The sequence below is a fragment of the Triticum urartu genome, chromosome 7A (genome assembly GCF_056163025.1).
Source record: "Triticum urartu cultivar PI428250 chromosome 7A, HENAU_Tu73, whole genome shotgun sequence".
Lineage (NCBI taxonomy): Eukaryota > Viridiplantae > Streptophyta > Magnoliopsida > Poales > Poaceae > Triticum > Triticum urartu.
In genome coordinates, this window is record NC_141879.1 from 571,638,756 (window position 1) to 571,652,872 (window position 14,117).

At 48.2% G+C, this 14,117-nt stretch overlaps 1 protein-coding gene across 1 annotated transcript; it reads right to left on the reverse strand.

The window, feature by feature from the left end:
- Positions 1 to 8,979: 8,979 nt before the first annotated feature.
- Positions 8,980 to 10,765, reverse strand: PIFI (post-illumination chlorophyll fluorescence increase). Its single transcript, XM_048685774.2, has 6 exons — positions 10,450 to 10,765; positions 10,271 to 10,355; positions 10,095 to 10,173; positions 9,835 to 9,948; positions 9,634 to 9,746; positions 8,980 to 9,485 (listed from the first exon to the last, which is right to left on the reverse strand). Exons 1-6 carry the CDS (start codon positions 10,641 to 10,643, stop codon positions 9,258 to 9,260), a joined length of 813 nt encoding a protein of 270 aa, XP_048541731.2. The 5' UTR covers positions 10,644 to 10,765; the 3' UTR covers positions 8,980 to 9,257.
- Positions 10,766 to 14,117: the final 3,352 nt, after the last annotated feature.

Consider the following 14,117-nt stretch of genomic DNA (forward strand, 5'->3'; position numbering starts at 1 on the left):
CAATTCCCTTTGTCTAGCGGTATTGTACTTGCCCGAGATTCGATCGTTGGTATCCCGATACCTTGTTCAATCTCGTTACCGGCAAGTCTCTTTACTCGTTCCGTAACACATCATCCCGTGATCAACTCCTTGATCACTTTGTGCACATTATGATGATGTCCTACCGAGTGGGCCCAGAGATACCTCTCCGTCACACGGAGTGACAAATCCCAGTCTCGATTCATGCCAACCCAACAGACACTTTCGGAGATACCCGTAGTGCACCTTTATAGCCACCCAGTTACGTTGTGACGTTTGGCACACCCAAAGTATTCCTACGGTATCCGGGAGTTGCACAATCTCATGGTCTAAGGAAATGATACTTGACATTAGAAAAGCTTTAGCATGCGAACTACACGATCTTGTGCTATGCTTAGGATTGGGTCTTGTCCATCACATCATTCTTCTAATGATGTGATCCCGTTATCAATGACATCCAATGTCCATGGTCAGGAAACCGTAACCATCTATTGATCAACGAGCTAGTCAACTAGAGGCTTACTAGGGACATGGTGTTGTCTATGTACCCACACATGTATCTGAGTTTCCTATCAATACAATTCTAGCATGGATAATAAACGATTATCATGAACAAGGAAATATAATAATAACTAATTTATTATTGCCTCTAGGGCATATTTCCAACAGTCTCCCACTTGCACTAGAGTCAATAATCCAGTTCACATCGCTACATGATTAACACTAAAGGTCACAGCCACATGTGACTAACACCCAAAGAGTTTACTAGAGTCAATAATCTAGTTCACATTACCATGTGATTAACACTCGATGAGTTCTGGGTTTGATCATGTTATGCTTGTGAGAGATGTTATAGTCAACGGGTCTGAATCTTTCAGATCCGTGTGTGCTTTACAAATCTCTATGTCATCTCCCAGATGCAGCTACCACGTTCTATTTGGAGCTATTCCAAATAACTGTTCCACTATACGAATCCAGTTTACTACTCAGAATAATCTGGATTAGTGTCAAAGTTTGCATCGGTGTAACCCTTTACGATGAACTCTTTTACCACCTCCATAATCGAGAAAATTCCTTAGTCCACTAGTTACTAAGGATAACTTTGACCGCTGTCCTGTGATCCATTCTTGGATCACTCTTGTACCCCTTGACTGACTCATGGCAAGGCACACTTCAGGTGCGGTACACAGCATAGCATACTGTAGAGCCTACGTCTAAAGCATAGGGGACGACCTTCGTCCTTTCTCTCTATTCTGCCGCGGTCAGGTTTCGAGTCTTACTCAATGTTCACACCTTATAACACAGCCAAGAACTCCTTCTTTGCCGATCCATTTTGAACTCCTTCAAAATCTTGTCATGGTATGTATTCATTTGAAAGTACTATTAAGCGTTTTGATCTATCCTTATAGATCTTAATGCTCAATACTCAAGTAGCCTAATCCAGGTTTTCCATTGAAAAACACTTTTCAAATAACTCTGCATGCTTTCCAGAAATTCTACATCATTTCCGATCAACAATATGTTAACAACATATACTCATCGGAAATTCTATAGTGCTCCCACTCACTTCTTTGGAAATACAAGTTTCTCATAAACTTTGTATAAACCCAAAATCTTTGATCATCGTCAAAGCGTATATTCCAACTCCGAAATGCTTACTCCAGTCCTTAGAAGGATTGCTAGAGCTTTGCATACTTGTTAGCATCTTTCAGGATTGTTAAAACCTTCTGGTTGTATCACATACAACCTTTCCTCAAGAAAATCGTGAGGAAACAATGGTTTTTGACATCCTATCTGCAAGATTTCATAAATAATGCAGTGACTGCTAATATAATTCCAACAGACTCTTAGCATCGCTACGAGTGAGAAAGTCTCACCGTAGTCAACTCCTTGAACTTGTCGGAAAACATCTTAACGACAAGTCGAGCTTTCTTAATGGTGATACCATCATTGTCCGTCTTCCTTTTAAAGATCCATATGTACATAACAGCCTTATGACCATCAAGTAGTTCTTCCAAAGTCTACACTTTGTTTTCATATATGGATCCTCTCTCGGATTATATGGCCTCGAGCCATTTTGGAATCCAGGCCCACCATCGCTTCCACATAGCTCGTAGGTTCATTGTTGTCTAGCAACATGACTTCCAAGACAGGATCACGTACCACTCTGAAGTAGTACGCATCCTTGTCCTCCTACGAGGTTTGGGAGTGACTTGATCCGAAGTCTCATGATCAATATCATAAGCTTCCACTTCAATTGGTGTAGGTGCCACAGGAACAACTCTTTGTGCCCTGCTATACACTAGTTGAAGTGACGGTTCAATAACCTCATCAAGTCTCCACCATCCTCCCACTCAATTCTTTCGAGAGAAACTTTTCCTCGAGAAAGGACCCAATTCTAGAAACAATCCCTATTGCTTTCGGATCTGAATTAGGAGGTATACCCAACTGTTTTGGGTGTCCTATGAAGATGCATTTATCCGCTTTGGGTTCGAGCTTATCAGCCTGAAACTTTTCACATAAGCTTCGCAGCCCCAAACTTTTAAGAAACAACAGCTTAGGTTTCTCTAAACCATAGTTCATACGGTGTCGTCTCATCGGAATTACGTGGTGCCCTATTAAAGTGAGTGCGGTTGTCTCTAATGCCTAACCCATGAACGATAGTGGTAATTCGATAAGAGACATCATGGTACGCACCATATCCAATAGGGTGCAACTATGATGTTCGGACACATCATCACACTATGGTGTTCCAGGCGGTATTAGTTGTGAAACAATTTCCACAATGTCCTAATTCTGTGCCAAACTCGTAATTCAGATATGAATCTCTATGATCATATCATAGACATTTTATACTCTTGTCATGACGATCTTCAACTTCACTCTGAAATTACTTGAACCTTTCAATAATTTCAGACTCATGATCCATCAAGTAAATATACTTTAGCATCTACTCAAATCATCTATGAAGTAAGAACATAACGATATCCACTACATGCCTCAACACTCATTGGATTGCACACATCAAAATGTATTACTTCCAATGAGTTGCTTTCTTGTTCCATCTTACTGAAAACGAGGCTTTTCAGTCATCTTGCCCATGTGGTATGATTTGCATGTCTCAAGTGATTCAAAATCAAGTGAGTCCAAACGATCCATCTGTATAGAGTTTCTTCATGCATATCTACCAACAAACATGGTTCGCATGTCTCAATCCTTTCAAAAATGAGTGAGTCCAAAGATCCATCAACATGGAGCTTCTTCATGCGTTTTATACCAATATGACTCAAATTGCAGTGCCACATTTGTGTGGTACTATCATTACTATCTTATACCTTTGGCATGAAATTGTGTATCACTACGATCGGGATGGTATTATTCAAATAAGCAGAGTAACCATTATTCTCCTTAAATGAATAACCGTATCGCGATAGACATAATCCAATCATGTCTATGCTCAACGCAAATACCAAATAACAATTATTTAGGTTTTAATACCAATCTCGATGGTAGAGGGAGCGTACGATATTTGATCAACCTTGGAAATACTTCCAACACATATCGTCATCTCACCTTTTAGCTAGTCTCCGTTTATTTCGTAGCCTTTTGTTTCGAGTTACTAACACTTAGCAACCGAACCGGTATCTAATACCCTGGTGCTACTAGGAGTACTAGTAAACTACACATTATAATGCATATCCAATATACTTCTGTCAACCTTGCCAGCCTTCTCATCTACCAAGTATCTAGGGTGGTTCTGCTTCAGTGACTGTTCCCCTTATTACAGAAGCACTTAGTCTCGGGCTTGGGTTCAACTTTGGGTTTCTTCACTAGAACAACAACTGATTTGTTGTTCCATGAAGTATCCCTTTCTTGCCCTTGCCCTTCTTGAAACTAGTGGTTTTACTAACCATCAACGATTGATGCTCCCTTTTGATTTCTACTTTTCGCGGTGTCGCGAATAGCTCAAGGATCATATCTATCCCTGATATGTTATAGTTCATCACGAAGCTCTAGTAGCTTGGTGGCAGTGACTTTGGAGAACCATCACTATTTCATCTGGAAGATCAACTCCCACTCGATTCAAGCGATTGTTGTACTCAGACAATCTGAGCACAAACTCAAGATTGAGCTTTTCTCCCTTATTATGCAGGCTAAGAAAATCGTCGGAGGTCTTATACGTCTTGACGTGGGCACGAGCCTGAAATCCCAATTTCAGTCCTTGGAACATCTCATATGTTCTGCGATGTTTCAAAAACGTCTTTGGTGCATCAATTCTAAACCATTTAGCATTACACACTGAACTATCATGTAGTCATCAAAACGTGTATGTCAGATGTTCGCAACATCCACAGACGATGTTCGAGGTTCAGCAAACTGAGCGGCGCATTAAGGACATAAGCCTTCTACTGTCTACATAATTGCTACTATCAACTTTCAACTAATTTTTCTCTAGGAACATATCTAAACAGTAGAACTAAAGCGCGAGCTATGACATAATTTGCAAAATCCTTTTGACTATGTTCAGGATAAACAAGTTCATCTTATGAACTCCCACTCAGATAGACATCCCTCTAGTCATCTAAGTGATTACATGATCCGAGTCAACTAAGCCGTGTCCGATCATCACGTGAGACGGACTAGTCATCATCGGTGAACATCTTCATGTTGATCGTATCTACCATACGACTCATGCTCGACCTTTCGGTCTCTTGTGTTCCGAGGCCATGTCTGTACATGCTAGGCTCGTCAAGTTAACCTAAGTGTTTCGCATGTGTTCCGAGGCCATGTCTGTACATGCTAGGCTCGTCAACACCCGTTGTATTCGAACGTAAGGATCTATCACACCCGATCATCACGTGGTGCTTCGAAACGACGAACTTTCACAACGGTGCACAGTTAGGGGGAACACTTTCTTGAAATTTTAATGAGGGATCATCTTATTTACTACCGTCGTTCTAAGCAAATAAGATGTATAAACATGATAAACATCACATGCAATCAAATAGTGACATGATATGGCCAATATCATATTGCTCCTTTTGATCTCCATCTTCGGGGCTCCATTATAATCATCGTCACCGGCATGACACCATGATCTCCATCATTGTGTCTCCATGAAGTTGTCTCGCCAACTTATTACTTCTACTACTATGGCTACCGGTTAGCAATAAAGTAAAGTAATTACATGGCGTTGTTCAATGACACGCAGGTCATACAATAAATAAAGACAACTCCTATGGCTCCTGCCGGTTGTCATACTCATCGACATGCAAGTCGTGATTCCTATTACAAGAACATGATCAATCTCATACATCACATATCATTCATCACATTCTTCTTGGCCATATCACATCACATAGCATACCCTGCAAAAACAAGTTAGACGTCCTCTAATTGTTGTTTGCATGTTTTACGTGGCTGCTATGGGTTTCTATCAAGAACGTTTCTTACCTATGCAAAAACCACAACGTGATATGCCAATTGCTATTTACCCTTCATAAGGACCCTTTTCATCGAATCCGATCCGACTAAAGTGGGAGAGACAGACACCCGCTAGCCACCTTATGCAACTAGTGCATGTCAGTCGGTGGAACCAGTCTCACGTAAGAGTACGTGTAAGGTCGGTCCGGGCCGCTTCATCCGACAATGCCGCCGAATCAAGATTGGACTAGTAACGGTAAGCATATTGAACAAAATCAACGCCCACAACTACTTTGTGTTCTACTCGTGCATAGAAACTACGCATAGACCTAGCTCATGATGCCACTGTTGGGGAACGTAGCAGAAATTCAAAATTTTCCTACGTGTCACAAAGATCTATCTATGGAGAAACCAGCAACGAGGGGAAGGAGAGTGCATCTACATACCCTTGTAGATCGCTAAGTGGAAGCGTTCAAGAGAACGGAGTTGAAGGAGTCGTACTCGTCGTGATCCAAATCATCGGAGATCCTAGTGCCGAACGGACGGCACCTCCGCGTTCAACACACGTACAGCCCGGTGACGTCTCCCATGCCTTGATCCAGCAAGGAGAGAGGGAGAGGTTGAGGAAGACTCCATCCAGCAGCAGCACAACGGCGTGGTGGTGGTGGAGGAGCATGGTGATCCAGCAGGGCTTCGCCAAGCACCGCGAGATATGAGGAGAAAGAGAGGTAGGGCTGCGCCAACAAGAGAAGAAACTTCGTCTGTGGGCTGCTCCTTTGCCTCCACTATATATAGGGGGAGAGGGGGGGCTGTGCCCCCACCTAGGGTTCCACCCTAGGGGCGGCGGCCAGCCCAGATCCCATCTGGTGGGGCGGCCAAGGGGAGGGGGAGAGGGAGGCGCACCAGGCATGGGCCCTAAGGCCCATCTGTCCTTAGGGTTTGCCCCCCTCCTCCCCTTAGGCGCCTTGGGCCCTTGTGGGGGGGCACACCAGCCCACCTGGGGCTGGTCCCCTCCCACACTTGGCCCATGCAGCCCTCCGGGGCCGGTGGCCCCATTTGGTGGACCCCCAGGACCCTCCTGGTGGTCCCGGTACATTACCGATAAAATCCGAAACTTTTCCGGTGACCAAAACAGGACTTCCCATATATAAATCTTTACCTCCGGACCATTCCGGAACTCCTCGTGACGTCCGGGATCTCATCCGGGACTCCGAACAACATTCGGTAACCACATACAAACTTCCTTTATAACCCTAGCGTCATCGAACCTTAAGTGTGTAGACCCTACGGGTTCGGGAACCATGCAGACATGACCGAGACGTCCTCCGGTCAATAACCAACAGCGGGATCTGGATATCCATGTTGGTTCCCACATGTTCCACGATGATCTCATCGGATGAACCACGATGTCGAGGATTCGATCAATCCCGTATACAATTCCCTTTGTCTAGCGGTATTGTACTTGCCCGAGATTCGATCGTCGGTATCCCGATACCTTGTTCAATCTCGTTACCGGCAAGTCTCTTTACTCGTTCCGTAACACATCATGCCGTGATCAACTCCTTGATCACTTTGTGCACATTATGATGATGTCCTACCGAGTAGGCCCAGAGATACCTCTCCGTCACACGGAGTGACAAATCCCAGTCTCGATTCGTGCCAACCCAACAGACACTTTCAGAGATACCCGTAGTGCACCTTTATAGCCACCCAGTTACGTTGTGACGTTTGGCACACCCAAAGTATTCCTACGGTATCCGGGAGTTGCACAATCTCATGGTCTAAGGAAATGATACTTGACATTAGAAAAGCTTTAGCATGCGAACTACACGATCTTGTGTTATGCTTAGGATTGGGTCTTGTCCATCACATCATTCTTCTAATGATGTGATCCCGTTATCAATGACATCCAATGTCCATGATCAGGAAACCGTAACCATCTATTGATCAACGAGCTAGTCAACTAGAGGCTTACTAGGGACATGGTGTTGTCTATGTATCCACACATGTATCTGAGTTTCCTATCAATACAATTCTAGCATGGATAATAAACGATTATCATGAACAAGGAAATATAATAATAACTAATTTATTATTGCCTCTAGGGCATATTTCCAACAACGACAACACCAGACAGCTTCGTCCTCCTGCGCGAGTCCATCGCCACACATCGTATGCCGAATCTCCACTGCGCCGCGCCGCCGAGATACGCCGCCATCAATGAGTAGGTTCAAGCACCGCTCCGCCGAGACCGGCAGGGCTGCTGAAGACCAATCCACCGCCAAGCAACGAAAGCATCACATCCATCCAAGCTCACCACGAACGACACCCTCAAGAGGGTGCCGACGCCCGGAGCGCCGCTGTCGCTCGATCCGGCAAGGATTTGGGCTTTCGCCTGGCATACGAGCTGGGTGGAAGGAAGAGGGGAAGGAGGAGACCTGGACGTCGCCTACAAGAAGGGTACGACGCCCTTGGGCATCTCCGCCGTCGTGACCAGCACTGCTGGCCTCGGATTTCTCCGGAGCCACCTCCCACCTCCAGCCACCATACAGGTACAACTCCGGCGACAAAGGCCGCCCAAAGCAGGACCATCGGAGGCAGCCGTGGTTGAAGTAGACGGAGGCCTTCAGATCTGGATCGGGCGCCACCGAGACGCCCGCACCACAGCCGCCACCTGCCGCCCCCGCGTCCGAAGAAGAACGGCCAGCACCAACGAGCACCGGTCAGGCCAATGGAGTCTCGCCGGAAGGGCCTCCGCCCCAGATCCAAAGGGCCACGCTCACCCATCTTCGAAGAGGCGAGCAGCTCGCGCGAAGCCGGCCGCTCCAGCCACCGCAACGAGCACCACTCCGAGGCCCCATCCCAGACCGACCCCCTCCAAGCACTGCAACAGCATGATCCAGATCTGACCGCTCCAAGAGGAAGCAGCCCACCGGACGAGGAGAGGCGGCGAGCAGGTAGGGGGACCAACGCGGGGATGGACGGAGGAGGAGGTGGAAGGGGTCCCGCCGCCGCCGCGGGCCGGCCGGAGGCCACCGGTGACGGCGACGAGGGGAGGCAGACGAGGGTGGCGGCGCTCGGGGGAAAACCTAATCGCCCCCGAGTCGCCTGCGCGAGACGACGCGGGGGTACCTCGGGGATAGCTATAGTTAAAATGAGGGGAGACGACGCGGGTGCAACCACTGATGGAGCTCGGAAACCTATGCAAGTGCAGAGAAGAAGGAAGCCATATAGATCTCCATGAATACATTTAGAGCTGCTCAAGTTGGCGAAAAAAGCAATTTGTGTATGGAAATAGACATGAGGAGTGGATTCATTGGTCTGAGTTTTGCGTTGTTTGCATGACATTGCTCTTGCAGATTTGGCTCCGACTCAACTAATAAGGCTTGGGCTCAATTCCTCTATGCTCTTCTCCCTCCGACCCATGCAATTCGGTTGTAATAACACCTTATATCATGGGGCGGAGGGAGTACTATTTAGATCCTGAACTCCCCTCCAAAAAAAGAATTCCTGAACTCCCCTGGCCATGCCTGCACCTTACAAAACAGGTACTATGCTGTTTTTCCTTCCATGTACATTTGTTTCAGAGATAGAATCAGCACATGTCATGCATCCATGTTTCCAGCGAAACGCTCGTGTCCACCTAGTGCGCACTGTCGTACTATCCTTCTTCCTTTAATCGTATCACAACCATTCCCTTTTTACAAGTATATAAACGAGAGAGGAGGGCGCGCACATCGACCAATTGTGGCTCTCCTCTCCTCGTCTTATGAGTACATATTGTGAAGCTGCTGCTCATGTCGTCTTGGTGGTGGTCACTCCTCCGTATCAGAGTCCAGCGGGCAGGAGCCGTCGTCGATGGTGGCCAGCGGGTCGAACATGTGCGAGGTCGGGTCCATGCACCCGCTCACGATGTCCAGCTTGCACCGGTCTCCCCCCTCCTCGTAGAAGCCGCCGATGTCGCAGCTTGTGATGACGATGTTCTCATCCGGGAAGATGGCCCTGTCGCAGGCGCCCTCCATGTTGAGCTCGTCAGCCAGCCCCTGCACCAGCACCACAAAGTTCTTAGTTCTTACCCACTTCCATACCATACATGATGAACACGGAAAGCCCCACTGTGGCAAGGTGATGGCTAGGCATTTTCAACTCTTGACCTTTGTCATGGAGTGTTTGAGAGATATAATTAATTACCTCGTTGAAGAAGCTCAGAGGCTTGTCGAGCCATGGCTTGGGAACCTTGAACTTGAGGGTGTATGCCCCGTCCCATTCATTTCCGTTGGTGAAGGAGAAAACCAGAGACATGGCTGCAGCAGCACAGGACTGCATCAGTAACCATAATAATAATAAGCTAGCTAAAAGGAATTAGGCTAGAAGTGTGTACAGAGTACAGACCATGCTGCGGCACCCGGATCCTGATGGTGTAGATGGGGGGGCAGGCTTTCCCCCTCTCCTGCAGCGTCATCTGCCTCGGCTCGCCGCCGCACATGATCGGCTGGTTAAAGCCCCCTGCATACAGGTTAAACACCTCATCGGTCAGCTACATATATACCAAGGCACAAGCCAATCAAATTGATCAATTTTGTCCAAGGAACTTCGACAGAAAATGGTGTATATATCAGGATTCAGGAGCGTGTATGGTTTGCTCTGGCTACCGTTAAACGCGATGCCGAACTGCTCGTTGGGTGTCAGCTTGCTCGTCCCTGGGTTGTAGAATATCTTCAGGCCCTCTCCCTGCCACACACACACAAAATTAAAGATAAGACGAAGCTCGGAGATAGAGCTATGTCGATATGTGCATGGATAGATGCAAAGGAGAGTGAATAATTACCGGGGCTGGAGGAAGGCCGTTGGTGGTCTTCCAGTACACCGGCGCCTTCCCCAGCTCGAACTCCGCCCACGTCGGAAGCTTCACCCTAAAGACCAATTCCGGCTCCACGAGTCAATCACACAACAAAATATGCATCATACTCAGCTAGGAGCGCAGAACTGTGGAGATAGCCAGCTTACTCCTTGCTCTGTGGCACGACGGACACGGGCGCCGCGGCGGTGGCAGAGGCGGCCGCGGCCGCGCGGACGACGGCCGAGAACCTCCGGCAGGTGACGACGGCGGCCCGCGCGGGCCGGCTGCGGCGGCGGTGGAAGGCGGTGCTGCTGCCGCCGCCGCCGCCGCACAGGCGGCTGCAAGAAGAGATGGTGGCCATCGTGCGTGCGTGCGTGCCTCCGATGATATCTGCCTAGCTACGTACTTCCTTGCTCAATTCCTTTGGTTTTGCAGGTGTGGAGGACGGCTGAGTTCAAAGATCGGCTAGCTTCTCGCGCTTGCAGGAGTCGCCATATATAGGCGTGGATAGAGGCGAGCGCGCTTGTGTGGTGGGGAGGCGGCGACGACGGCGCGGATGATGCTGCTGGTGGAGGATCGCTGGGCAACTGAGATGGCCCGCTTGATTTTTTGGGGGTTTAGCTATAGGACAAAAAGCAAAAAGATCATAGAGGGGCTTTAGTTTTTCGCCATGGGAAAAATCTTCTCCACATATACTAGTAAAAATATCTTCCTTTCACTCTCCGTCGCTGGATCTTTTCTTGCTCTTGCTTCCTTGCTCGCCGAACCTCATCTTTTTTTGCTCACTGGATTCTTGCGCAATCTGAAAATAGTGAAGATATAGTTTTCTGCAGACAAGAACGAACGAACGGTCATCTTTGAGTATGTGTCAAAGTAAGCGTGGTTTGACCATGTGAGCGCCGCTTGGAATTGGTGTTCACACCATGCTAAGAGCATCTACCCGAGGTGCCCCAAACCTGCCTCAAACGTCGGCGGATGGTTCGGTCATAAAAAACCGACCAGACGGATGCCTCAAACGCGCCACAAACGCTTGGGCTGACCGGCATCCTCATATACATCCCAGATATAGAGAGGATATGAAGGCGCCCGGGCGCGTCCGCCATGTAAGCCTGAGGATGAGGTCCAACACGGAATCGTCCGGAAACCCGACGGTCCGACGGACTTCTCCTCTGGTGGGGGGTGTGAATGTCGCGTGGCACCGTTCCGACTCGCCGTCCGAGGCCAAATCCGGCTATTTAAGCCGGCCGGCGTCCCCCAACCCTAGCCACATCCACCTGCTCCCTCTTCGCGCCGCCAGTCTGAGCCCATCCACTTCTCTCCCACTCTGTTGCTCTTCCCACGTCCTCCGGCTTCGCCATGGTTCGGCAAAAGAAGACCACGTGTGCTATGCTCACGCCGAAGCGTCGATTCTAGATTGAGCAGGAGATCCGGGTGAGGCGCGCCGCCCGCATCGCTGCGGCGTGCCTCCGGACTCACCGGAGCTGGAGGAGGAGGAAGAGTAGGAGGAGGAAGAAGAATAGGAGGAGGAGGAGGAAGAGGAGCAGCAGCCGGCCCCGATGGAGGTGACGGAACCGGGGGAGAACGAGGTGGAGCAGCCGAAGGAGCTAGTGCTGGCTCCGGGCTTCAACATGGAGGGTGTGAAGAAGGAGTTCGCAGTCACCCAAATGGCCGCGATGGCGGAGCAGCAGGCCATTCTGGACTCCATCCAAGAAGAGGCCTATGTGGAGGCCAACCGGCAGTTCATCCAGCAAGAACTAGTGGCGACCGATGTGTTCTTCAACGAGATGGAAGCAAATATAAAGGTGGAGGCCGACGCGGAGTAGCCGCAGGAGACGGAGCTCCAGTTGTTGCCCATGTACCCGGAGCCGAGCACGGAGATAGTGGACATCTCAGGCGAGGATAATGGTAGTATAGGTTACTTGATCTACGTAATACGTGGATTTTTCTCGTTTGCATGCTTTTGTATGGATCTAAGGTTTGTACTGTGAGGTATCCAGATGCAGAGGAGCAAATTTGAGGTGTGACCGGTCACTGTCTGCAGACACGCCTGAGCACGCCTGCGGGCGTTTGAGAGGTCGGATATGTTGTCCTCGATTGTATATGCTCTAAGAGTCAGTGGCACTCCTCCCTCGATCTCGGACGATAATCCTGTGGATTCACCTCTCCTCTGTCTGCCGCTTCAGAGGTCAGTGGTGGGGAGGGTGCCTAGGCTCGGGCTAATAGATAGGTTAGGGTTTAGTACTCACATGAACGGCGCTTCGATCCTTATCAAATTTGTCCGTCGAAACGGATTAGACGGAGCTCCGGCATATATTTCTGTCAGCTGCTCGGGGCAGCGAGATTGTAGTTTCTCATCGTGCGTACACGATGGCAAGAGTGTCAAGTTCTTCAGATCAATTCAAGGGTTCAACAATAATGCGGCTTGAGTTTTCACCATGAGAAAAATCTTCTCCACATACTAGTAAAAATATCTTCCTTTCACTCTTCGTCTCTGGATCTTTTCTTCCTCTTGCTTCTTTGCTGGCCGAACCTCATCTCTTTTTTTTTTTTTTTGCTTACTGAACTCTTGCGCAATCTGAAAATCATGAAGAAATGGTTTTCTGGACACAAGAACGAACGAACGGCCATCTTTGAGTACGTGTCAAAGTAAGCGTGGTGTGAGCGCCGCTTGGAATTGGTGGCTCCACCGTCACTTGAGTGATTGTCCACAGCATGCTACTTTTACGTAATTATTAGTGCTCAGTCAGCTAAAACATTTTTACGAGTCTATACCGACTGAAGGTTTTCTTTCCTCTCTTTGGACCACGTAAAATATTCCTCCTTTGATCTTGGCTAACAAGCACATGGATTCACCTTTCCTTTGTATGCCACTTCGGAGGCCGGTGGTGGGGAGGGTGCCTAGGCTCGGGCTAATAGATAGGTTATGGTTTTAGTACTCACACGGAAGCCACTCTGATCTTCCTCAAATTTGTTCGTAAGAACGGATTAGGCAGAGCTCTGGCGTATATTCCTGCCACCTCCTTAGGGCGACGAGATTAGAGTTTCTCGTCGTGCGTACTTAATGGCAAGACTGACAAGTTCTTCAGACCAATTCAAGGTTCAACAATGACGACTTTAGCTCTTGGACAGTGGTTCTTAAGGGCACGTGCATGAAGACTTTCTGGTTGTTACCGACAAGGCCAGGCCGGCTTCGGTATGGGAGTGACGGCGTCGGCTCGTCGGCAACTCATTCTACCCGCAGGATTTGTCGTTCGATGGTCCAGGGATCTCAATGTAGTTTTTATTATATTTAGGGTGAACCTTATGTAACAAATTGGAATGATTTCAAAAAAAAGTGTCTACTGACTGCTATTTGGCTTATTTTCTTCCATTTATGTTATTGTCTGCCTTTTTTAACCATGTGTACTTGGCTCTCTCGAGGATGATATACTACTTGATATTCCTACCTATTCATCTTTAGATGTAAGCCGAATATCACACTTGGCACGGAGAAGGTCAAGCACAAGAGAAGAAATATGCCATCCAAGAGGGAAGCATGGAACCGGAGAAGGAACCATCAAGAGAAAGGACAGATTTTGGAAGCATCAACAGGCATCCACGCGAAGTCCAGCAACTGAGAAGCTCTATAAAAATCTCGTGGTCATGGGCCTCTCGACCCTTTCCCCATAGGGTCTTGCCACCAACCTCTGTGGAAACCCCGTGCCCATGGGCCTGCCTGCGAGCAGCTGTTGGAAAATGCCCATGTATTTAGCTCATCACCTGGGCAATGCCCATGTATTCTTTTCTTTGTTTGCCCCTCACTTACCTTTTCATGCCTAGGACTATATATACCTCT

What these genes read in the sequence shown, in the direction of transcription:
- PIFI (XM_048685774.2), bottom strand. Translation starts at nt 10,643, where the DNA reads ATGGCCACCATCTCTTCTTGCAGCCGCCTGTGCGGCGGCGGCGGCGGC. An exon ending in GTCGTGCCACAGAGCAAGGA is followed by an intron (nt 10,356 to 10,449) that starts GTAAGCTGGCTA and finishes ATTGGTCTTTAG; the next exon opens with GGTGAAGCTTCCGACGTGGG. An exon ending in ACGGCCTTCCTCCAGCCCCG is followed by an intron (nt 10,174 to 10,270) that starts GTAATTATTCAC and finishes TGTGTGTGGCAG; the next exon opens with GGAGAGGGCCTGAAGATATT.